Here is a 27,013-nt window from a genome sequence, read left to right on the forward strand (position 1 = left end):
GCATAACAAAAGTAAAGAACATTACTGTGGCCTTTCGAACACTGACACAAAATATTAGGAACCACATCACAGCAAAAACAAAATTCCATAATCACAATAATGATTAAAATTAGAAACAATAAGAAAAACAGTTCTAAACATTCCAAAAATTAATCACACAGATTATCAAAAATCCATATTCATCCCATCATATAACTTTCAGTCTTAGTGTCTGGACCAGCCTTTTTTCCAGATGTTCTGCACACCTGATGTCACACATTCCCATCTCTAGTAGACTATTCAGTGAAGTTGACTTGGCATCATGGTGCTACCTGTTAGGATTCCTGCTTTGACTCACAGAACTCAAAAAGAAGTTTTGCCCTGAATGGCAAATGACCAGTAATAACAAACTAAGCATTGCCCCAAAAATGAGAAACAGGATTTCTGACCTGCATAGATAAAAACAAGGGTAAAAGCTGGAAAAAAATAACTAAAACAATGTTCCTTTATCTTTTAAGCGTTTATTTTCTAAAAATTCAAAAATAAGAACAAAAGCATATCAGAAGCTTACACCGAAAAGGCAAAAGAAAAGCAACAAATGCTAAATCCCAGATCCATTTATTCTTAATTTATAGAGAAAGCCAAAGACCATAAACCAAAGATTGGCTAGTATAAGGCTTTTTAGATCCTTACATAGGGCTGAGATGGTCTCACAGCTGCAGCAGCAGGGGGCCCAGTCTCCTAGGACTCAACATACAAAGCACAATGAACATACAAAAAGGAACAAACTCATAAGTTTAATGTAGATTAATATTTAAAATGTTGACAATTGTTTGTAAATTCAAGAATAAATTAGTGACTTAAGGAAAGACAATTTTTTTAAGCGAGTCATTGTGAAGTTTAGGAATGCTATCACTGATAAGAATCTTTTTCTTAGGGCTACTTTGGGGAATGTAATTTTTAGTAGGGGTTTTGGAAACCTTCATCAATATACTTTTTACAAGAACATTCTATGAGCCATTCCCCCTAGTAAGGGACAAGTACACTTTTGAAACTGGCCAACTACCCTAGGGAAATACAGGAGATTAGGACATGAACAGATTGCAACTGAACAAAGAAGCTGAACTGGGACGAATTGTACCTGAGCTGTTTCTTTGGTGAACAGTCCATGAGGTGTGTCAAGAGCTTCAAAATGACAATAAGAGGGAGGCTCGCTAAGCCTGCTGTCTCTGCCATTTTCCATCCATGGAGGAGGCCAAGTCACTCACTCAATTCAAAGGCCATACTAGATCAAGGGCCATGCAAGACATCCAGGTTGTATTATTATTTGGCCAACATTCATTTGAACTCTCCTTATTATTTTGAGTATATTGTCTATAATACAAAATGTAAGTTTCTATTGCTTGTCCTGATACACAGTCTTGTTGCCCATGGTCATGGATATATGTACGGTGATGTAATATATGAGAGCTAAAGCAGGGATTTGGGGACATTTTATTAAGATCTACATAATACAGTATAAAGGGGTGAATAGGGTCATGCTAGGACCCTAAAATGACAAAACAATAAGTAATAAATAAAACAATATTTACTGAGAATACAAAAAAAAACCAAAACATTTTCAAGAACAGAATTTACAGAATTATATTTTGTTGTGTTTCCTGTTACAATAAAGTTCATAGAAGGGTGCACACTTTCAAAAACCAACACAAAAGGCCAGATCAGCCTTTAATTCTGGTGTGGGCGTACTAGATAAGCCTTACCCCAAGCTGTCAAAAATCAAACTTTCTGACCTGCACAGGCCAGTCAAATTAGACTTGTAGATGTGATGAGAGAGGATATGCAGGTGGTGTGTGTGATATGATACAGTAGACAGGAAAATATGGAAAAAGATGATCCGCTGTGGTGACCAAAACAGGAGCAGCCAAAAGAAGAAGTTGTTGCTTAAATCTTAAGCACACAAGTCCACAAATAGAATTCAATAAACATTACCTTAAGATGAAGCAGTGGTCCAAACCAGTAAATACAAATAAAACAAAAAAACATAAGAATCACTAATCCAATAACAAATCACAAAGAATCAATGACAAAGCTAAGGTAGTGCCATCTCCTTGGACCTCATATACATGCTGTATTCAGGAGTCTCAAACAAGGTTCAGAAATCAACCATCTTCCAATTGCCTGTTGAGAGGGATGAATCATTGAATCATTAAAACAGCTGGCTTGAGCAGACAAGTTCCACAAACAATATTTATATATGAAGATATTTTTGGCAAAGGGCAAAAATTGTAAAATATAACAAAAATGCTCAAAGACACAAATAGAGTTATCAGTGGTCTTCAAACTGAGGGTTGTAGTCCACCTGAAGGTCTGTCTGGCTGCATTAGAGGGGCTGCTACACTGCTGGTGGGGCTGATGTGTTTTAAAAAAAAAGATCAATTTCAGTTTTTAAGAATATCTTTAAATTGTCTGATGTATTTTTTCAATAAACATAACTAAAAATGTTCTGCAATTGTTTCATGAAAGCAGTCCTGTATCATGTAGTTCTGTCATGTGGTTACAGATTAGTGCTGCACTTCTCAGCTAGTGCGGCACAAGAGCAGCTGTTAGGTCCTACTCAAGGAAACAAAATAAAAAAGAAAAGAAAGGACAAGGTGAGCAGGCTTTAAAAATGGCTGTTAGTTTCATTGTGGCTGAACCTGTGTTTCTATGCTAGGCTAAATGTCTCTTCCACAGCTCTATTTTGCAGCACTCCTGCAATGAGTCTTCTCACTCACCTGACTTCATTCTCCTATTCTGTGTTCACTCTCCATATCAGTTTCTACCTTTGGGGTTTAACGTCACAGCTCCATCTTGCTCCCCACCCCTTTCAACCAATATATGCCAGGATGGAAACTGTTCTGGAACAACATGACAAGACCTCTTTTGTTAAAGAGTGCATTTTAACAGGCTGAGATATGTGTTTTTTTAATTTAATTGATTTTATTGTAATCAATCAAATCATACAAATAGATACATTTTTACAAAAAATAGGATTGAAAACAAATCAACCCCCACCCCTGAGAAAGAGAGCATGGCCAACGGAGTAAAACTTAAAGCTAGTAAAAATAAATAAATTGATGAGTTTAATAAGCAGATAAAGATAAATGGAGAAGAAAAAGAAATGGGAAGAGAATCTGCTTCCTTAGTACTTTAAGAGCTTATTCTAAAATATTATTGATTAGATCCTGCCAGGTTTTCAAAAAGCTCTGCACAGATCCTCTAAGTGAGAATGTGTTTTTTTCCAATTTCAAATAATATAAAACATCAGTTACCCACTGACTTAAAAGAGGAGAGAGGATTCTTCCAGTTTAGCAAAATAAGTCTGCGTGACAATAGTGTAGTGAAGGCAATCACGGTTTGTTTGGGTTCACTGACAAAAGCACGATAGACATATGAGCACCGACAAAACTGCGACGGACAAATGAGCTGACAAACTCGCTAACTGGTTTTTGACAAATGCGCACTGACAAAATCGCGAGAGAGACCAAGAGAGTGGGACACGTACGTGCGCATTATGTACACATTATGTGCTAGGTTACAACTATTATAACTGCTGATGGCATGCCGCGAACAAATAACTCAGTCGAGGGTTGGCATAACGCGTCGTATACAAAGCAGAATTACCAGCAGTCAGGCAGCCAGCAAGTCTAAATACGCTCAACTATCAAGACGTCTTGCTGCAATTCTTCCTACATATGCAGGGCGTGATCTTAAGGACTATCTGCGTGCCGTGTCTCATAATATTGACTTCTAAAATAGACAATATTATATATGCTTTAAACTAGTAATTCATATTTAATGAAACTTTCGCAATTTTGTCAGCGCGATTTTGACGCCGCATTTTAATGGGCGCTATTTTGTCGGCGCTTATATGTCTATCGCGCAAATGTTGGGTCACTGTTTGTTTGTCCTTCTCCTCTTTAAGCCCATCTGGAAGAACACCAAACCCAGCTGTTAGTGGGTTAGGAGGGATTGTGACACCAAGGCTGTCTGAAAGGCATTTAAACATTTTGGTCCAGAATTATGTTAATTTGGTGCAGGCCCAAAACATGTGACTCAGTGAGGCTAGAACTTGATTGCAGTGTTCTAGGCTGGATCTTGCCCTGGAAACATTTTGGACAGTTTTAAGTGAGACAGATGTGCCCGATATATAATTTTGAGTTGAATAATTGTATGCTTTGTGCATGTGGAGCTTGAGTGAATTCTCTGCATTGCTTCCTTCCACTCCTTTTCTGATATGTTGAATGAGAGATCCTTTTCCCATTGTCCTCTTGGATCTTTGAAAGGAAGGGACTGTAAAATAATTTTATATGTTGCAGAAATGCTGTCTGAGTCCAAGAAACAGCAATATTTTTTCCAGCATAGAGGAAGGTGGGAGATGAGGAAAATGGGCAGGTTCTGTTTAACAAAGTTTATGATTTAAAGATAGTGAAAGAAATGTGTTGCTTGACAGTTAAATATGGAATGTAATTGTTCAAAGGATGCAAAGATGTTGTCTATATAAAGATCTCTAAGTAATTCAATCCCAAATGTTTTCCCGATATTAAAAACTGCATATGTTTGCGACGGTTGAAAAAGGTGGTTCTCATGCAGATGTGCCACAGATAAAAAATTTTCTCCATCTTAAAATGCTTCCTGCATTGGTTCCATATTCTGAGTGAGTGAAGCACAATTGGGTTATTAATATATTGGCAATAATTTGCATTTATAGGGACCCAAAGCAGGGAATACAAAGAAGTACTGCAGGATTGTATTTTTGTTGTGCACCAAGCCTGTGTCTATTTATTCATCTATTTGTGTCCAGGTTTTTATGTATGTTTTTATTGTATGTTTGCTGCCTAGTAATAAAACTGAAAGTTTTGTAGAGCCATGCCACCTTCTGCCTTAGGTCTTTGTAGGGTCACTCTTTGGATACGTGGATGTTTTAAGTTCCAAATAAATGAGGTTATGGTTCAATCTAATTTCTTAAAAAATGAATTACTGATGTATATTGGAATGTTTTGATATAAAATAATAAATACTGCACAAGAACAGGCTAAATGTGGAAGCAGAACTGGATTGCCCGGAAGGAGGCTTAGCCTTTACATTGACTTAGAACCATCTGGGGGTAGTTTTCCATTTTTTTTAACCATAAGTTGTATGTTACCTGTGAGTTACTTTTCTCCTGCATTTGATCTTTGATTTGACTGTATACCTTTTGTAAATGGAAAATACTTGGGGATGTTAAAGAAATGTTATGTTTAATTCTGTCTAGTAAACGTTCTATACAATTTATGAACAAAAACGTTAAGCTCCTTCAAAACATTTCAATACCTGTAAGGTGTGTGCCAAGAAAAATATTTGAATACTCTTTCATAGAGCTGTCACATGTTATTTGATCACATACTTGTAAATAGTTTGCTATACTTAAGCTTTTGCTTTGAATAATAGATCTGCTATAGTCCCAATTCATGCAGTGAAACCAACATCCAAGATCAGTATTTCAGGTCTTTGACTTTAAATATTTTGGGAACCCCTGGCCTAAAAATTACATTCTGTTCAAACAAATCTGGATACTCTGATTCAAAGGAAAATGCAAACACACAAAATATAATGAGGAACTAGTACATCCAAAGAAAATGCAGTACTCACAATGACTACAACACAGAATCAATGATCCATTGTTCAGATCCTCTCTCTGACACAATTTACAGCCAGAGGGCACTCCCAGCAGTAGGTACATGAAGGTGGGCCTGCCTCTTTGAGTTCCACCCACAGAACACACAGAATTGATGCACATCTTATGCCGTGAAACATGCAAAGTGACCCATGATTTTGATGTCTGGCCTACAGTATGGTGGCCCTTAATTTTGGTCTTTGGTTGAAGCCATGGATTTGACTTAGTTAGAGGTATGTGACCTGTTGATTAGAAAGTAATACGATTCTCATTATACAGAAAAGCATCAATTAATGATTTTTGTTTTATTTGGACAAAGTCTAAGCCCTCCTCATTATGTCATGAGTTGGCTATCTGCATAGATAATGTATTGAACCTTATACCCATTGTATTATATTTGTCAAAACTGATAAAGTGATTGGCCCTTTCTAGCATTACAATTTTCATTTTTGGCGTGTTATATTTGTCAAAACCGATAAAGTGATTGGCCCTTTCTAGCATTACAATTTTCATTTTTGGCATCGTAGAAATGATAAATTATACAATGTGCCACACAACAATCACCTACAGTAATTTAGTAAATATTCAAAAGGTAGAAATAATTGAGCAGGTAACAGGGTAACAGTGTAGTCTGCACACATGAAAGTGGCTTATCTGTCCTTGTAAAATGCTTTATTACCTTTGGATCTTTAAAATATGCCGCTAAATCCTTGTGAGAGAGCAAGAGAGCAGTTTGTTTTATGTGAGATTTCTGTTTGATTTGTATCTAAATATTGCAGACTTTTGTTTTTTTTTATGATATTAACATTATTATCCCATCATAATAGAAAGACATCATGAATGTATCAGCACTGCATCAAGTTTGCTTGTTTGGACTCTGATACTCTATGTTAAAGTTTCATCCTGCTTCATTTAGCTTTGTATACCTTGACAACAGGTAACAAGTTGGAGGTAGGACCTCTGCCTTTTTCCCAGTTGATTCTGGGGTTCGTCAGGGGTGTGTTCTTGGTCCTAGTCTGTTCAATGCTTGTATGGACTGGGTATTGGGCAAGGTCATGGAATCCAGTTGTTGTGGGGAATCTGTTGGTGAAGAAAGGTTCACGGATCTTGCCTTTGCTGACGATGCTGTGATCTTTGTGGAGTCAATGGAGGCTCTGATTGGGGCACTCTAGAGACTGAGCAAGGAGTCTTAGTGTCTGGGCTTGTGAGTGTCCTGTATAAAAACCAAGATCCAAGCCTTTAATGACCTCTTGGGCACAGCCATCAGCAGTGTTTCTGTTTGCAGAGAGAGTGTCATCCTTGTTGAGAGGTTTACGTACCTTGGCAGTGACATTCATATCTCTGGTAACTCCTTCTATGATGTCAGTAGACGAATTGGGAGAGCATGGGGGGGTCATGAGGTCACTGGAAAGGGGTGTGTGGTGCTCCCAATATCTATGAAAACTGATGAAGGTCCAAGTCTTTAGAGTCCTGGTGCTTCCTGTCTTGCTATATGGATGCGAGACATGCACGCTATCCAGGGATCTGAGACGAAGACTGGACTCCTTTGGTATTGTGTCTCTCCAGAAAATCCTTGGGTACCGTTGGTTTGACTGTGTCAAATGAGCAGTTGCTCATGGAGTCCTGAATGAGGCACATTTCCTGCATTGTGAGGGAGCGTCAATTACAGCACTAAGGCCATGTGGCGTGTTTCTTTGAGGATGATCCGACTAGTAAGATCCTCATTGTTGGGGACCCGAGTGGCTAGACCAGGCCAAAGGGTCGCCAGCGTAAAACACCTGGCTGCGGCAGATAGAGGGTCATTTCCGGAGGGTGGGACTGAACCGCATGTCTGCCTGGGGGGCTGCAAACCGAGATCCCGAGTTGTTTTGTCATGTAGTGGGTGCGGCAATGCACTGTACTATTGCATGCTTCCCAACTTGACTTGACTTGACCTTGATAACATAATGCATTTAATCTATAGTTTAAACTTTAATGTTCTGTTCAGGCATTTTAGGTATATTTGCAAAACTTCATCTGTGACATTCAGGCTTTTTTTCCAGTTTACTTTAAATTATAAATAATAAGAAGAATGGACAGGTATTTTGTTCTAAATAAGTTTGATCCTTAATAACTGCTTCAGTTGCAACAGGAATGGGATTTCATGCTGTAATGGTTCTTTTTGATTTTATAAGTTGCTATATCAACTTAGGCAGAACGGTGGCGCAGTGGGTAGCGCTTCCGCCTCGCAGTTAAGAGACCCGGGTTTACTTCCTGGGTCCTCCCTGTGTGGAGTTTACATGTTCTCCCCGTGTCTGTGTGGGTTTCCTCCAGGTACTCCGGTTTCCTCCCATAGTCCAAAGACATGCAGGTTAGGTGCACTGCCGATTCTAAAATGTCCCTGGTGTGTGTATATGTGCCCTGCGGTGGGCTGGCATCCTGCCTGGGGTTTGTTTCCTGCCTTGCGCCCTGTTGTGGCTGGGATTGGCTCCAGCAGACCCCTGTGACCCTGTAGTTAGGATATATAAGGTTAGATAATGGATGGATGGATATATCAACTTATCTGTTGGGTGACACCATAGTGCAGTGGTTAGTACTGGTATTTTCCATTTCTAGCATCCTGAACTGAAATCTTATCCCTGGTCATTGACTTTGTGAAGTTTTAGATGTCTGTCCCAAATCTCTTTGGGTTTTTCCAAGTGGTCATCTTGAAAAAGCTAGTCACTAAATGTGAAGTTTGCCTGAACTTTACTTGAGGACTGTGAAAACACATGTGTTCTATCAGTTTTGAGTTTTTCTTTTGCTCTGGGGCTCTGCCCCCTGCTCGCTTCGCTCGCCACCCCTGGGTTTGGTTTACCAAATATACAATTTAAAGAGATTGTTATTTTCATGGGAATTGTTACATATGCATTATTTTCACTTTTACTTTAAAACTTTTGTAAAAACAATACTTGTCCTTTATTTCCGGCCCCGGGCATGGTCAAATCTTTCTCACAGGACGTATAATGCTGCTCGTGTTGTGAAGGGGGGGCTGAATACATGCTAAGGAGATACCGTTGGATCATCTGCTGTCTTTCTGCTGCTGCTGCTGGCGAGCTGCTTGTTCTTTTTGTCGTGCTGCATGTTGATCATTTAAAAGCCTGTACAGCAGCTATTCTTTTGCCACTTTGTGTCTCTGCTGCTCGCATTGTGAAAGGATGGGGTGGGTGGATAGCTGAACGCACGCTAAGGAGAAGCGGTCAGATCATCTGCTGGCTTCCTGCTGCTGCTGCTGGCAAGCTGCATGTTCTGCTTGTCGCCTGTCGTTGTTTTAAGAGCTGGGAGCATATGATGTCTGTCTGCCAAAAGCATTCCAACAAATGCTTGGTTAGATGTCCGTGAACTTGTTTTAAATGTTATCTCACTGCCTTGTCTCGTGTGACGTTAAAGTGTCTCTCGTGGGATGGCAATTATCTTCCGAGAAGATCACGTCTCATCTCCCAAGTCTCCCTCCCAGGATTTTTTTTATAATAGAGAGATACATGGAGGTTTTAAGTGTTGTCAACCTCAGAATATTCTATTTATCATTTATTATTTTTTTCTGTTTGAACTTCATTATCATTTAGACATATTAAACTCCTTTGTGATACTTCATTCTTTGTCCATATTTGTGAGATTAATACTCTAGCCTTTGCCAATTTAAATGTTATTCTTTCAATTGAATATAAAAAACTTTTCATTGATGAACAATATATGTTTTTTGTAATAGTTACTTTCTTCCCAAACTTGCAGTTAATATTAAAAATTCGTAAAGAATGTATAATGAAAGCCCTGAGCTATCATTGACTATCAGGAAGAAAATACTTTTTGAAGTGTCAGAATAGATTGGTTTACTGTGGAACACTTACAATTCCATTATTTATAGCTGGAACCCTGACATAGCAATGAAAAAGGAGGAATTGCTTAACTGATCTGATAAAACACTGCAACTTGCCTATTGCCCAATGATTGCTGGGATATCCTCCAGTTGCCCCTCAAACCTGCCTTGGATAAGCGGGTTAGGAATGTAGCTTTATATGTTTTACCTTAAAAAATACAAGATTCTGAGTTGGGTTTGTTTGTAGGTGAGACTGGTTTTGATGAGGAAAGGCACAAAATGAAAAAGAAAGGGAACAAAAAGGAATGGTGGTCTGGGATGGTGATTATTGGGTGGTGGGGTTGGGGTTCCAGGCTGTATTTTGCTGTTGTAATGAGAAACAAGTAAGAATAAAAAGGCTCACCCTGTGGTAACCCATTTATGTTTCCTTCCTTGGCTTAGAAGACTTGAAGATTCAGATTGTTATAGGAAGATTCAGATTGTTTCAGGAAGATGGATGGATGGATTAATGCTACCATACCCATATTGATGGCAGAATATAAGTAGCAAGAAACAGGAAGTAGACAGACAAGGAAGTGAGAGATAATTTTGCATCGTTTATGATACAAATGTAACTGTAAATATGACTGAGTTTAAAGAAGAAAAAATATCTAGACATAATCTAAAATGGAAAGCAAGCAGATTTAGTATGGCAGCTCAAACAAAGTGCAGCTGACTTAAGTCATTATCAGTACTCAGTTAATTTGTCTGAGTCCTTTAAATAAAATTAGTTTACATGCAAAATGTCAGATAGGTCATCATCAAAATGATCTTTATAATAATCTTTATTATAATATTACAATAAATTATCATTAGCACAGAGAGAAATACAATGAACAGAACAGAGTACAGTTAAAATGGGTTTATCATAAAGGGGACAAACGTTGTTGAACAAAGCAAATTAAAGTGGAAACACTGGGCAACCTTTCCATGATCTCTTTGAAATGGAAAAGGAGGTGACATACTATATTAGAGTTAGTTAAAACAATTTCACAAGAGAAAGAGTAAAGGCTTTTATTCATATCAAAAAAACATCCCTTGGCCTTTTGCCTAAGTACCTACTCAGGAATAGGACAAATTCAAATGGCTAAATGTTGTACTTAACAAGCATCTTGAAAGAAAAAGAAACTCTAGATGTTGGCTACCTCAATATTATAAAGTAATCATGAAACATTATCTGCAGCCAGTCTAAAGTAAATGAAACTGGATTGGTCAGGATGAACCAGTTTATTAATGTCGTTGGACAATCTATTGCCAGTAAATTAGCTTTCACATCTACAGTGTATAATGATTAGAGAAAGGAGCAAGAGAATACTGACACACTGTGTTGTCTTTATCCTTCAATGTAGGGGTGTCCAACTCTGACCCTGGAGGACCACAGTGGCTACAGGATCTACTTCCTGCCAGTTTGTTAATCAGTAATCGACTTCTTTTTCCTTCATTTTAATTGCCTTTGTCATTTAACAATCGTCTGAATTGCTTCTTTTTTCACTAAATGGCAGGCAAATAAAAACAAGATGTAAAATGAGCCAACAGATGACCTGCTAAGTTGATAGCCTCAAATCCCAACCAATTCCACTGCAACCATTTTTATAATTAGAAGGTGATTCTTGTTAATTTAACTTGTTATAGACAAGTAATTTCATGACATGCTGATACTCTTATTCTGCCACAACAGAAAGCACCATCAAAATGTTTTGTGGACTTGAGCAGATCAACATTACCAAGACCTTCACCTTTCATTATTTATACAAATTGTGTGATGGACACAGGTTAGCTGTTTATGCATTGACTTGTTTTGTATCTCATTATTGTTTAGCTTAAGGAATAAAAGAAGCAATAAAGAGAAAAGTAATTCATTACCAGAAAAAAACAAGTCATTAATTGAAGGTTAGAATGAAAACCTGCAGCCACTGCAGCCCTCTTGGATCGGAGTTGGACACCCCTGTATAGCAATAAAGTAGTAATGCTGGGAGGAAGCGACACTTTTCAGATGGTGATGCTAAACACAGCTTGCAGGGGACTGAACAGTTGCTCACAGAAAATTGACATATGTTCTGATTGGATTCCATCAACCTCCAATTATTTTTCTCTGATGTTTTCACAGATGAGGATGTCTACCCAATCTGGCTGCATTGAAAAACACAGTCTGCTAAATTATAACAACAAGTCATATTTAGTAGGAAACCAAATGCTTATCTGCTGAAAACAATTTGGAATGAAACGCTTCAATCCTAAACTAGTTTACTTATGATTATATCAAGTATGACATCCATCTGATTTAAACACTGTAACAGAGGTTAAAGATGTACACCTTCATTAGTGATGAGTGATTAAAACAGCTTGAAAAAAATACAGTCTTCAGATTTAAGTTCTGTTTTTATTCTTATTTTACATTTTGGCTCAAGGTTAGAAGATGAGATGAGATAGTTACAGGAATTTAGCTTAGTTTTTTAGTTAAAAATGTGTTTTAATCTAGAATGGGCACTGTGGGAGTCAAATACAACTTTATTATTTCATATCAAAATTTCAAATATTTCTCATGTTAAAACAAAGTCAAAAACAATCCACATCAATGGATAATAATTGTTTGATGTTTGCTTGAAACTAGTCACAAAACTCCTTATTATCAATAGGGGAGATGCTGAATCACTCTTTGGGATTTTGGGAGCAAAGTAAAAGTGAAACAAATTTAGCAGTGCTTATGCTCAGAAATTGCAATCAGTAATATTTTAGCATCTGTAAGAAGGAAGGGAAGTGAACAGTATAACTTCTGATGGAACTGCATTCTGGAATTAAAAAAAAAAATAGAACTCCTAGGCAGAGTTGGCCAACATACAGCAAAATCCTTATTGAAAATCTGAAGCACTTTTGTGTAAAGTATCATCCATTTTAAAACAGACAATTATGAGGACAGAATTACAAAGAAAATTAGCAACAATGCACAAGCAGACTAACTGGAATATAGAAAGAAATGTTAATATAACTTAACAAAATGAAACTATCATATGCAGTTTAAGTGTAAATGCTCAAGAATAAGGCTTTCTGTTATTCTGTAACAGCTAATAATAAATCATGAAAAAAATGTCCTTCTCAATTCATTTTTCTCTTGAGGAAACATTCCTCGCATTAATATCTGTTTGTTATAAAAAAAAAAACAAGGGTTTTGTACTGTGTTAGCCATTATGGATGGAATGAGAAGTCAAGCAAAATGACACTTTTTATTGGCTAACTAAAAAGAATACAATATGTAAGCTTTTGAGGCAACTCAGTCCCCTTCTTCAGGTAAGGCTGACCTGCCCCGAAAGCTTGTATATTGTAATCTTTTTAGTTAGCCAATAAAAAGTGTCATTTTGCTTGATTTATCATTATAAAGGATAAGAGATTTTAGCAACTTGTTTGGTAATTGGATAAATTAAGGCCATTTAGTGACCCTAAGAGAAAGGACACACATATTAGCCATTATTATGAACAACAGAGGTGACAAAAAGAAGATATATAAAGATAATATGGTGTGTAATGAGTGAATTTATTAAGAATAGACTGAATAAAGCAAAAACCATCTAAAAACCCCACTGCTATACCAACTCAATTCTCCCTCAGCCAACACCAGACAAAACTACTCATCCTACAACACAAGCCCCTTTGGAACATAAAATTAGAAATAATACTTTCAGAATGTTAAACACTGTAGGTCTGCACTATTGCAGTGCTGTTCTGGTGAAGTGCTGCAAACTATTCATATAGTCTGCATTGTAAAAGGCTCGTAGGGTTATCACCCTCAAGCTGAATTACTTTCTTCTTCAGTGCATTCGTGTTATTTGAGTTTGCACTATACAAAGCATAATACATTATGCAAACATTTTTCATGCATCTATAGCACTTTGTCCTATATAGAAATGTACTGTTCCTATACCACCCTCAGAAAGACTGAGTACAAGGCTAGAGGAAAGAATAATTTCATTTGACAAGTACAGACGATTCTTTAATTGTTAGCAGCTGGGAACAGTTCTTAAAGCATTACACAGTAAAACTGAACCACAACCTTGTTACAGAATTGCTGGTAGAGTTACTTCACAAATGTAAAAAAAATACATATTCTGTGAATCAAAATTAAAGCGTCAAACTATACACACTGTGAAGAAAACAATCAAATTCAATATTAAACAAAAACATTTTTAATAGTCACCCTGTTTAGTACTGTGAACTGTAAAACCCACATTTAAACCTCTTTAACACCCACCTAACCAACAACTCTTTTTATAAAAATTAAGAAGTGGGTCAAAATTCAGTTAAAACCCTGGAAACTGACCCCAATTGACCAGCAGAAAGACATAAGCTTGAATTTAAAAAATCAGCAACCAGCAAGCAAGCTTTCCACCTGCTGCCTTATGGCTTAATAGGCAATCAAGCCACCACAACCCCCTCTTGTGTAAATCATGAAGGCTATGCGGTTTGCTAAGAACAGACATTTCTGCTTCCTCAGGTTTGGGTGGCTTGTGTAGTGTGTTTAACTGATAGATTGCTTCTAAAATCTTCTGGATTTATAATATGTGTGAATCGCAGCTTTCCGATTTGTGATTCATAGATTTTCTTAGCAAATTCAAAGCCAATAGTGGGTCCAACAGGATGAAGTGGGTATGGTGAAGTAGTGGGTAACAGATTAATAATAATAATAATAATAAATTATATTTATATAGTACCTTTCCCATGCTCAAGTACAGGAGAAATGATGAAATCTAAGAGATAGATTTAAAGCCAGGAGCAGGGATCTCTTGCATTAAGTAGCAATAGGTCTTAAGGTGTATTAATTAAAAAATATTGTCAATAACTTTTTTAAACACAGTATTTCTTTATGCATACTAAAGTTGTATATTTTACCAATTTTACATTTTGCACAGGATAATTATGCTTGCGGTTTTCTAGTAATCAATTTAAGACAGATCAGTTGTCCAATTTTTAATTGTACTTAGTTTCACTGTCCCTTTACATAGCTGCACACTGGTTAAATAAAAAAATAAATTGACTGGTAGTTTTGTTGGTGACAAACACTCCATGAACTGTAAGAGACTTCTTTACAAGTTAATTTTGGTGTGCATTGAAGACGTAAATATGCATAACATTTTAACAGTTTCTTTTTATTTCCCTGCCATTTAGAACCTCAATGCTTTGGATGTAGTTGATCCATATATTTTACAAGCTTGATTCTATTTTAATGGCAGACAAAAAAATAGCACATTCTAGTATATAGGGCTGCATTATCTATCTATCTATAAAATGGTCACTTTTTATATATATATCTTCTTATTTAATGTGCTACTGTGGCTGTTCATTTGTCTGTCCAGGATTTTAAATCACCTATAACTCGCAAACTGTTTCACCTATTGACTTGAAATTTGGTACACATATACTACGTGATGTCTACTATCCGCTTTCGGGGTGATGATTTTTATTACTCTTTTTATTTTTATTTTATTTTATTGTAGAATCAACTCTCGGCAGGGTGCAGCAGGGCAGCTGTACGGCACACGCGTATGGTCGCCGTTCTCATTCCCTACCACATTCGCTAATCATTCTTGAGGCAGATTGAAGACTTAAGTGCCAGCTTAAGTAAAAAATTAAAGAAAACGTACTAAGTAACTGCAACACACTAACTGTCAACACTTAATCAGTTTTAACGTGAAAAGATGCCGACAAAAGATGAGAAGAAGTGGGCTGCTAGTGAGGAGAAAAGAAGAACTGCTCAGGAAGGAGCAAGCGCATCAACCTCTGAGCAAACAAATGCTAAACATACAGAGAAAGAGTAGGAAAACTATGAATACACAAGTCAAGTATATTCCGTTACTGGTATATATATATATATATATACACACTATAAACTTGTGATGTAAAATATAGGAATATGCCAAAAAACGAGTGCAATTATTTAGCACACCCAGGTCTGCTTGCACACTGGTGTGTCATATTCACAGGCAGTGTACTAAAGAGATTATATTATGTTAATCGACAATACATACGCTGAGCCCACTGCTAACATTCTTAACAAACTTTTAATAAGGACTTGAGAAGTGCTTAACACAAATACAAATGTGCCTGGTTCCTACAAAAGCTTTACGTTGGCCTATTTGTTTGCACCTAACAAGTTGTGAATGTCACTTTTTGTTCTGTAGTTGTTAAACAAAAGGTTTAAAAGTCTACTTGGTAAATCATCTCAAAGTCCCAGACAGTGTTAAATGAAAACTTTCCAGAGTGCCGGGATTTTAACACCACCACACCGTTGGGAATTCAGGACATGAATGGCAACCTTATCTCATGCTAATTTACTAAGTGGGTATAAGGAGTGGTTGCCTCCTCTCATTTTAACATGAGAAAGAGAAAATGTCTTAAGGAAGTTAGCACTTTTAAATAAAAAATGGTGTCAGTTTTGCTACTTGAGTGTTTTTTGTTAAGTTTTGTAGGAAAATGACAATTTTAACTTGGTTAATTATTATCAGATTTGCCTTTAGGATTGCTGGCAATTAATCAAATAATTTGGTATCTAGGTAACTGAAGCACACTCGTTTTAAGAAATGGAATGGTACAATTTATTGATAAACACAAGCATTATAGAAACATGATAACTACATATATATGTATAAATATATATACTGTATATATTTTTATATGCATATATTTATATATATATTGCCATATATGACAGAACACATCAAGACAAGACAGACAGACAAACATAACACAGAAGAGGGTGGCTGTTAACTTGCTATTTACAGTTCTACTTTATCTTGGCACAGACAAACAATTTAATGATACTGAGTTTTTATGGATGGTGTTCAATGTTGTATGGAGTTGTTGCTATTGTTTCTTTAGGTTCAAGTGGAGGATTCTTCTTGTGTTGAAGTGCATTCTTTCTCAATGCAATGTAGTCCATGATGTGTGGAATTCTGTGCTTTCCTCAGTTAGGCCCTTTGCTGTGCCAACTGCTATTTAATTGGGAAAAGTATTACTTTTTCTGGTCTCAGTTACTGGCATAGAGCTTAGCTTGGCAGAGTGGACCTCATCTTTTAAGTCCACAAGCAGAAATGATTGTCAGGTTTTAAAAAGCGAAAAGCTCATCATATTTCATGTGTAAGAGTTTTTAAAGGTTGCAAAGGGACATTTTGGAGAGTACCCAAGAGATGAATGCAGCTAGTATTTGAGGGAATGTGTAGCCTGTCATGATTGGACTAAAGTAACTTCTAGTTACAAAATCACTGCCTGCTCATTGGTGTTATTTTGTCGATCACAGTTATCATTTGCTGAATTATGTTCAGACTTAGGTATTCAGTTGACACCTTCCATTCTGAAATAGTTTGCAGAGATGTCAGTTCAACTCTGATTTACATCTTTGCTACCAGATGAAGTACAGGGCTGAGATTGTTACAAACTGTTCAGCAACTTTGTGTAACGCAAGTCAGGGTTTGGCGCAGCTGCATCCCTGTTACAACAGCTGTCTTAAGAAGCTTTGTGCTCCACTAAATCCTAGCAGAATGACCAACTTTGTCCAAAATGTGTTAACATTTCCCATCACTATTGTTGTGCTAAGGTTATAACACAAACATTCTGGTATAATAAATAAAAGTAAAAATAAATATTATGAGTAAATTAAGAAAAATCACCTATGGAATTAAAATAATAAAAAAAGTTAGCATGCTATTTAGGAAAGACATTACACATATACAATTCTTTCCATCCGGTTATTTTTCAACTATATACAATCCAGTGACACTGGACTCTGCTAAACATCTGGGCAGCGTTGGAAGCAAGGTGGATACCTGCCCTTGATAGAATACCAGCCCATTGTACTCATACTCACCTACACTACGTCAAGATGCCAGCTGTCAAATTTTGCACAGAAGCTATCATTTGGATAGATACAGTAGACTGTTTGTACATTTGGAAGACCATAGGCTGTGTTTCATTCCCAAATATTTCCACTGGGGAACTTTATTGAGTGACCACACCTGTGTTCTATGAGGGAGGTGCCCCCAGGGACTTTTCAAACATAATCAAAGTTGCTCCCCACAGTGTGTTTAATCTGAAGTTTTTGTGTGTGTGTGTGTGTGTGTGGGGGGGGTCTAAATTATTTTTAACTTGTTTTTTTTACCCTGGGGAGTTTATTTAATGACTGCTCTTGCACTTTATTCCACCCTGAGCAGTGCCGTGTACCCATATTCTCCCCAATATTTGGCCCAAAGAAGAGAAAGGAAAAAGTAAGTTGTTGATCCTCCATTAAATATTTTTTCAGCATGGTGTGGACTAAAAATATTTTAGTGATTTCTATCACATAACTAAAAATGCTCATCAACAAATAATGATACACATGCAAAATGAAGAGGACACATTCTTTTTACATATTAAAACATCAAAAGTCTTTTGTAGCATATTTCAAATTTTCCAGTACATTATGAAAAATATTCTCCATAACACTATATACATTTGAGACTTTTCCTCTGTCAAAAGATTTGTTTTACACATAATCTAGTTTCAAACCGCAACAACTGGTTTCTTCAAGAAATCTATGAGTTCAAAGTTACATTTCTAACAACATGTAGACTATTATTGGTACTGTGAAAGTGTCCTGGCTTCAAAATTGCTTCAGCTAGGATTTTTTTTAATTGTGTTGAAATAAGTAAAAAAATACCATGTTTCTAAGTAGTACTGAAATAAACCACTTTGCACAAGCCTACACTGCAGGAAGACACATCTTAAAATGTGCTGTGCGTTTTAGCATCCTACTCAGGCAAAATTTGGTAAAGCCTAATTTGCATTTCTGTTTTCACTGCCTTTCTGTCTTAACATTCCTGTAATCACTTGCAAATATTTGCTAATTGTTTGGATCTTATTCTACAGGTGGAACTGGCAGCAATGGGAACCCTTCAAAAAGTCCAGGATTAATAACTGCAATCATAACATTCATTTTTAGTAATGCCATTGTAAAGATAATAACTGCCAATGACTGAACTGCAGTGCATTGTGTGCTATCCTGTATGGAAACTGAACCTTAATTAACAGGCGCATCAGATTTAAAAATAACGTAAGAATCCTCACAAACAACTATCCTGGAGATAAAATTAATAAGAGAAGGGGAGTAGGGGTCACTACTTACATTATGCAAACACCTACAAGGATGCGTTAGAATTGCAGTTTTAATTAACACTCCTGATGCCATAAATGATCTCTGGTATGCTCTACAATAGTTTGGAACTCTGGAACTTAAAAAACATTCCTGGCCATAAGAAATAGGGGCACATAGAAAGGCAAATGTACAGTTTGTAAGAAGAAGTAAGGCCAGTGCAATAGTAATGGTGGGGAGGTAGACAAGAATGTTGTTTTAATCTACTTTTATGGTGTAGGAGTGTGGTAACACGTTCCATGGTCAGACATGCAGGTATGAATTTTATTGTTCTCTGTACACATAAACAGTACTACAACTATTGTTCATTATTGTGGTAGGAAAATGTGATTGACGCTCATTGTGGCTATAGCCTTTATGTTGTGTTTATTATGTTGTCCATGTGCAATTCCTAGTATTAAAATTTGTATGTTCAATAAAAAGATTACTTTTATCCTTAGTCATTACTAGTACTTCCTTGTTCTCACTGGCCACTTACCACTCAAGCTAACACTTCTTAATACTTCGTGTTAATGAATTGGTTTTCGTTAGTGTAAAACAGTGCAGAAAGGCCTAGGATGTACAAGCTAGGGCTAATGACTGCATTTAATTTGACTGGGAAAGATGTCTGTGATAAAGGTTCAATACCTAATTATCAAAACAGCTTACAAAAGGAGCATGAAAGAATACCAAGATTGTAAAAAAAAAAAATCAATCCATCCATCCTCTTCCGCTTATCCGAGGTCAGTAGCTTAAGCAGAGAAGCCCAGACTTCCCTCTCCCCGGCCATTTCTTCCAGCTCTTCCGGGAGAATCCCAAGGCGTTCCCAGGCCAGCCGGGAGACATAATCCCTCCAACGAGTCCTGGGTCTTCCCCGGGGCCTCCTCCTGGTTGGACGTTCCCAGAACACCTCACCAGGGAAGCGTCCAGGAGGCATCCTGATCACATGCCCGAGCCACCTCAACTGACTCCTCTCGATGCGGAGGAGCAGCGGCTCTACTCCGAGCTCCTCACCCTATCTTTAAGGGAAAGCCTAGACACCCTGCGGAGGAAACTCATTTCAGCCGCTTGTATTCACGATCTCGTTCTTTCGGTCACTACCCATAGCTCATGACCATAGGTGAGGGTAGGAATGTAGATCAACTGGTAAATTGAGAGCTTTGCCTTATGGCTCAGCTCCTTTTTCACCATGACCGACCGATGCAGAGCCCGCATCACTGCAGACGCCGCACCGATCCGCCTGTCAATCTCACGATCCATTCTTCCCTCACTCGTGAACAAGACCCCAAGATACTTAAACTCCTCCACTTGGGGCAGGATCTTGCCCCCAACCCTGAGAGGGCACTCCACCCTTTTTCGGCTGAGGACCATGGTCTCGGATTTGGAGATGCTGATTCTCATCCCAGCCGCTTCACACTCCGCTGCGAACCGCTCCAGAGAGAGCTGAAGATCACGGCCTGATGAAGCAAACAGGACAACATCATCTGCAAAAAGCAGTGACCCAATCCTGAGTCCACCAAACCGACCCTTCAACACCCTGGCTGCGCCTAGAATTTCTGTCCATAAAAGTTATGAACAGAATCGGTGACAAAGTGTGGAGTCCAACTCTCACTGGAAACGGGCTCGACTTACTGCCGGCAATGCGGACCAAGCTCTGACACCGGTTGTACAGGGACCGAACAGCCCTTATCAGGGGGTCCGGTACCCAATACTCCCGGAGCACCCCCCACAGGATTCCCCAAGGGACACGGGCGATCCAAAAAACAAATTAAGCAGTAGCCTAAACATTAGTAACATCAAAGGTATGCATGTAAATCAGGGGTGCCCAAAGTTTTTTGGCTTGCGAGCTACTTTTAAAATGACCAGGTCAAAATGATCTACCTACATTAAAAATGCTATATATATATATATATATATATATATATATATATATTTACACACACAGAGTATACTTTATACATAAAATATATGTTGTCGTACCTTGCATAACCTTTATGGCACAATAATTCAATACATTTATGGTCACTACAGTATTTGGATTTAATAATCTTCATGTGGGAAAAGGCTGACTCGCATAAATAAGTAGAGCCGAATAATGCAGTCAAGGAGCTTTTGAATTCAGCCGAGTGAAAAATGATGGCTGTCCGATTAACTGTGATTTTAGTTCCCTCTCCTTTCTCTTTCTCAAATCACTTTACGAAACTGACGTCCTTCCGAAGTTATGAACAGTTCGAAAGTGCCTTTCCACATTTTCCTTCTTTGGAATAGCAACGATACACTGACAAATCAGACAAACACACTTCGATTGTGACATTGTGAGAGAAAAAAATCCTCTTCCAATTCCACCTCCAGTCCATACCCTCCCCAAACAATTTTTTTTTTTTTTTAAATCCCTTCTTTAGTCCATATAAATTGGAAGGCTAACTAGATCACTTAGATAGCCGGAGCTTTGCGTGCGGGATGACCAGTGTGTTAGAAGAGATCTCAGACTGGCCACGCTGTATGTCAATCAAGTGGCAAATGCCAAAGGGAGGATATATGATAGACTAACATTGTTTTTTTTTTTTTTTTTAATGCAACACCATCTACCTGCACTAAGAACTGTGAAAATTGATTTAACTATTTCAGAATAACCAGTGGTGGATAGAATCAGCACAACTGTGATTCTTCCTCTAGTATTATTGACCATAAACAACAAACACCTGCTTCTGATGGTCCATGGCATTAAATGTATGCTAAAGCTGGGCCAGACTCCAGCTCTGTCTGCATCAATGGCAAACTAAGTTATCTGGACTAAAAATAGGGATTTCATCTTAAGCAAGAAAAATTCTAAATTGTCTCAGAGTTTTACCTTTAACTTGACAATTCTCAATAGACTACATTTTTCAGTAAGAACCATCCACAATTTTGTCAGTTTCATTAGGTTATAAAGGGAGATTCTAAACTTGCACTTTCTTTCAAAGGAATTTAAAATCACACTGACAAACACCAGAAAACATATCACTGGCATTCAACAGTCCTTGACAGGAGATCAGTCTATGGGCAAATTTTATCACCAATTAAATCAACATGCATAGGTATTGTTGAGGCAATTGTGAACATAACGAAAAATTGCCTGTATGGTGCAATGGTTAAGGCTTTGGACTTCAAACCCCAAGGTTGTGGGTTCAAAGCTCACTACTGACCATGAGCAAGCTACTTGACTTCTGCTCCAACTGGAAAACCAACACAACATGTAACCAATTGTAAATGTTAAGCCACCTTGGATACAGGCTTCAGCCAAATGTAAATACTTGATACCTTGTGTGTGCATGACAGTGTTACTCTCTCCCTAGCCTCCAATAATATTGACTGGTCTCCATGTGTTTTTATCTCCAGGGACAAGACTTCTATTGGTTGGCAAGATGAACTTCAAAATGCCATCAAGGGGACACACTATCACAGATGGTACCACCCAAAAGCTACCAGTGCTAAAGTTAATATTTATGGGCAGAGTTCTGAAACTAAGCCAACGAAACTATCATGAAACCAAATGAATGGCCAAAGTATAGGCACTCCTTTTAGATTGATCAATGGTAATGAGCATTTATGTAATATTTAAATTCACCCATTACAGCTAAGTAACCAAGTTATCCAGTTACCAGGTAAATTGTAGAAAGGACACAGCACATTACACTACAAAGAGAAAACAAGTTGTCAAGGAAATTTATGTAGAAGAAACCATTTTAAAAAGTAAAATTGCCCACCCAATCTACATTAATTCTGCCAATTAAGATTGACAACTCCATCCACAACACAAACAATAGCATTCAGGATCCACTAACTTCACAATAGAAATTTGTTTAATCACCTCAAGACATTATCTGGTTAAAAATAAAATCCAGTTGATACATCTCCAAGTAAAAACTTTCAACCTAAAGTTATTACAGAATTGTAATGCATGGCGTATACTTTATGTAGCCTCTCTAAAGTAGCCTACACAGCAAAAAGACTAAAGCTAGTATCATACTAGATCTTCTTAAGACATTCCATCATAGCCTTCATAGTCACATTTAAGAATCACAACATACAGCATTGGACTGCCAGATTTTCAGTGCAACAAAACAGATGTGGGCTCTAATACTTAACCAATCACTGCTCTTTGAGATGCAAAAGGCAAGGGTTGGGGTGTTGAAGGAAACAAGATGAGATCACAGAACCAAAAAGTGCCTGCATCCTAGGTTGTATGTTTTATGTACAGTAGCATGGGGAGGAGGAAAAAAAAAAGAAGACAGCATGTTAATTGGCTAGGAAACCGCTTCGATTTGAAACTTAAAAAAAAAAAAAAGTCTAACATGCCCTTCATCTCATTTGTGTAATGTGCTTCCAGCTTAGATTTCATAGCATTGTTAACCCGACTACTTAGAAAAGGGTCCAGCAAACCCCAATTTGTAGGTTACAAATTAGTTTTACTTTAGACCTGTAATTCTACAAATGAACTTAAAATCCCACCAACAATACATATGAAAAAAGCAAAACTGAAGACTACAAAAGACCAAGACTTCAATAACTTGAAAGTTTAATTCAGTGGTATACATGTTCTAGAGACCTACTGTGGCTACAGGTGCTACTTTGAAGTAAGAACATTACATAGGAATTTATATGCTTGATTTAGAAAACTGTAGTTTGAAAAAGGCACACAACACTGAAGCAGCAGTTACTCCTTAATATTTGCACTGGTGTCTGTCTGGCACCACATTTCAATATTTAACAAGAGCCCCTAAAAGAATCATTTAAAGATGCCAAAAAATTGAATGTAAATCTCACTACTTGCAGCTAAAGGCAGCCAAGTAAAATATGTAAAAGGGGAAAATTTGCAGTGGCCCACCCACATGAAAACCACTCAATTCACAAGATAAAAAAGACGAGGCTACAAAGTTTATAACCAACACTTTATTGGTTTACACCCAGTATTACACAAAAAACACAGCTATAAAAAAGAATCTGTACAGTTGAAAATGGTGTGACTTGCAGCCCTAAGGACATTGCCAATATTTCACTTAATTTCAAGTGATCACAGCAATCTCAATTTACTTAATCAGCATTCTTCAACAGTACCACAAAAACATATGCAACACTGTTGTGTCAAGTAACTAGGTTTGATAGAGGGAAGTCTTACTCACCATCCTTACCACGTACCATCACATACATCCCATATAGTAACTTAACCCTTACACAGCAGTTATACAATGCTATTGCAAAGACTATCACAAAAAATTAAACCAAACAAAAAGCAAAGTGACTGTTGCACAATGAACAGCAGAAAATGGAAGAAAACCGAATTATAAAGTTTGACCCACAACAGCAAATGCTAATGTGGTACACTTAAGCTACAGAATACACAGACTTAAAAACATAGTGTATTTTATTTTTCCTTTTTAAATACCTCCTTTAATACAATAGGTTACACAATCTGCCCCTTATAGCCTATGGAATGTTAGTCTATCAGGCAAGCTTAGTCAACAGTATCTTGAATGTGATGCGACTTCAAGTACAGCCCCAACTCCATCCCACCCTCCCATTATAAAATAAAACCAAAAGATGTTTAAAACCAAAGGAGTTAAAACAAGGGATATGACTGAAAATCCTTTCCCCAGATTCATCTTGTTCTTAAAAATGTGTTTCTACAATCAAACTACTAAAAAATTGTATTTAGAAAATAGTTGATAAAAATATTCCTCTGAATTATACAAGAAAGAGGTACAGGGACCACAGGATGTAAAGGTGTTCATTACTCAGACTCTCCATCTTTCCCTTCTGATTCTTCTGAAGCAGGTGCCTACAAAAAAGATCATAAAATCATATAATAGCAGTCTCTTAAAAACTATGCCCCCTGAACCCAAGACCAAAATTGACTTTACTTGCCTCATTTTTAGCTTCTCCGTTTTCTGCAGGAACATCTTCCTTCTTTTCCTCTTGCTTAGTTTCTTCCTTGCCTTTCCCCTTTTTACCCTTTGCAGGGGCCTTTTCCTTCTGCAAAGAAGGAATCCATGTCAAAAAAACCCCAAACTTTACATTCTATAACAAGTATGAAGGGTGATAAAAGGTTGTACAATGGTAGAACTTTAGCAAAATCTGAGTAAAGAAACACTTAATATTCAAGCAGATTTTCTATGCCACTCAAGACTTATCCAAGCACTTTCTGGAACTAACTTGATATCAATGGCATACACAGAGGTTTATTTTGGCTAGTATTCTAGACTTTAGTTGCACTTACAAAAAAAAAAAAAAAAGTTCAAGAGTTAACTCTGATAGCTAAGCAATGGCTTTTTAAAGGATATTCAATAAAATCACAAATTTGGCAAAAATTACAAGATGAGCTCAACACTTACCTTTGCTGGCTTTGGCTTGGGTTCAGGTTTTGCAGTCACTGGTTTCTAATTTAAAAGCAAAAAAAGTTAATATAAAAAAGGTTTTACACAGGTGGAGAGAACCATAGTATTAACAGAACACACTTACAGCTGATAGTCTCTCTGATCTCCTCTTAGGCTAGAATTAGAAAGGAATAAGAAAATTGATTAAAGGGTAATTTCAATCACTATATAGCAACACAGAATTAAAACCAAATAGTTACACCATTCAAAAATAATTTAAGGCAAATTCAAAAACTTGACCCTCATTAACTGAAATAACCTTAATTACCCATGTAAACATGGTGTTCAGACATGGCCTTACCTCTGTTTTTGCATCACTTTCAGTGTTTCCCTGAAAAACAGAATGCACAGATAAGGAATTGCTGGCGCACCAAACGACAAATAATGTTTCATTCTAAGTGTAAGAACAGACCCCATTTCGTCGAATTTTGCAAACGCGAAAAAGTGCACGCGCCTAGGCCAGTGACAACCCGTGCACCCTTACATAACCACGCATTTAAAATAAAGTCTCAAGTCAGGATCTGCTCAGTAACACCGCCCCCCTTTACCCACGAGAACGAGCGCAAATGACCACGCCTCCTTCACTCCGCTACCATTCAAAAGTCAAAAGGAGGGCTTCGTCGGCTCATCAAAGCCTTTGGCGCTACGTCACCACAGCTGCTCTACTTTCCCGCCATTCGTTCAAATTTCGAACTCCGACATCCTCAGCGTTTCTCCAAACGGCTGAAGAACATACGAGAATCCTCACGCGCCAGCATCCCCGTTCGGAGAAATCGCCATTACATTACCAAAGCGGTGAAGACAAAAGCAGATCAAAATTTCCGTACGACGCGGATAATCTACTCCTTAGTAAAAAAGGAAAAGCGAGCAAACAATTCACCAGTAATACCAACCGCAACCACCAGTTTGCACATTAAAGCGGCCACCTACCCTACAGCACAACCAAAACATATACCGTGCCAGCTTCTTCTCGCGTATCATAGCAGCCATGACACCCTTATTATACACTGCAGTTGCACGGGGCAACTGGAGCGCTAAGAATGAGCGCACCGCCAAAAACACTCGAAGTATCCTACAGTTAATAACAAAAACGCACTTGTATTTACATTACCGCGTAAAAATTTAACATGAAAAAATTCCAATCGAAACGCTTTAGAAAGCATACGAATAGACTTGTTTACCACGTTAAACTGCGAAACGCATTTTTCAAACATCAGGGATTACAAGTCCCCTTTTAAATTAAACTACCTTTCGCGTTTTCAGTACTACATCGTAGAGCAAATTATCTAAAATGCACACTACAACCAGATCTAAAAACAACTTGCATTAAATCAAAGCACCACCGCAAACCATTTATTACTACGTGACGGTAGTAACTTACCTTTCTTTTCGGCATGGCTGTTCTAGTTAGCTAGAAAAAAAAATAAAATAATTTCAGTAACCTTTGCAGACAAGATGGAGTGTATACACTGGTGCATTTTATTTAAACGTATATACTTCACTATAACATACCGAATACCCCCACAGGTCACCACACACAAATACCTAGTAAAGCAGCCTTGCTAGACGTTAATATGCCTTCAGAAAAAAACTAGATCAAACCGGATTGGACCCCCTTCCCACCCCCAAGACGGTATTCATTATGGCCCCAAACCGATGGGCCAGTCACTCTCCGCCCCCTGTTCGCCACTGATTGGCCTTAAGAAGTAATCTACATATTTTTAAATCAAAACAAGACACCTGTGTGGATAGGTTACCACGCCAATCATGCCTGTTTAGTATCCATTTTTTTATCGGGGGGAGCGTTAGACGCCCCAGAACTCCCTGAAATTACCTTTGTCTCACGCCCTGATCTTGGTGTGACTAGCCCGTTAGCATGGAACAACTGCGGCTTAGAT

General features: G+C 37.7%; 1 protein-coding gene across 2 annotated transcripts; it reads right to left on the minus strand.

Moving 5' to 3' along the window:
* Positions 1–23,615: 23,615 nt before the first annotated feature.
* LOC120523291 (non-histone chromosomal protein HMG-14A-like) lies at positions 23,616–26,746 on the minus strand. 2 transcript variants are annotated; one of them, XM_039744491.1, is made up of 7 exons: positions 26,628–26,746; positions 26,497–26,526; positions 25,417–25,446; positions 25,201–25,230; positions 25,074–25,118; positions 24,607–24,714; positions 23,616–24,520 (listed from the first exon to the last, which is right to left on the minus strand). In XM_039744491.1, the coding sequence occupies exons 2-7, from the start codon at positions 26,509–26,511 to the stop codon at positions 24,473–24,475; spliced, it is 276 nt and encodes a 91-aa protein (XP_039600425.1). In that variant the 5' UTR covers positions 26,512–26,526; positions 26,628–26,746; the 3' UTR covers positions 23,616–24,472. The 2 variants fall into 2 exon arrangements, with proteins under 2 accessions (XP_039600425.1, XP_039600427.1); XM_039744493.1 differs by having other exon boundaries at positions 26,661–26,731.
* Between the last annotated feature and the right edge of the window lie 267 nt (positions 26,747–27,013).

Source organism: Polypterus senegalus, chromosome 2, assembly GCF_016835505.1.
Source record: "Polypterus senegalus isolate Bchr_013 chromosome 2, ASM1683550v1, whole genome shotgun sequence".
Taxonomy (NCBI): Eukaryota; Metazoa; Chordata; class Cladistia; order Polypteriformes; family Polypteridae; genus Polypterus; species Polypterus senegalus.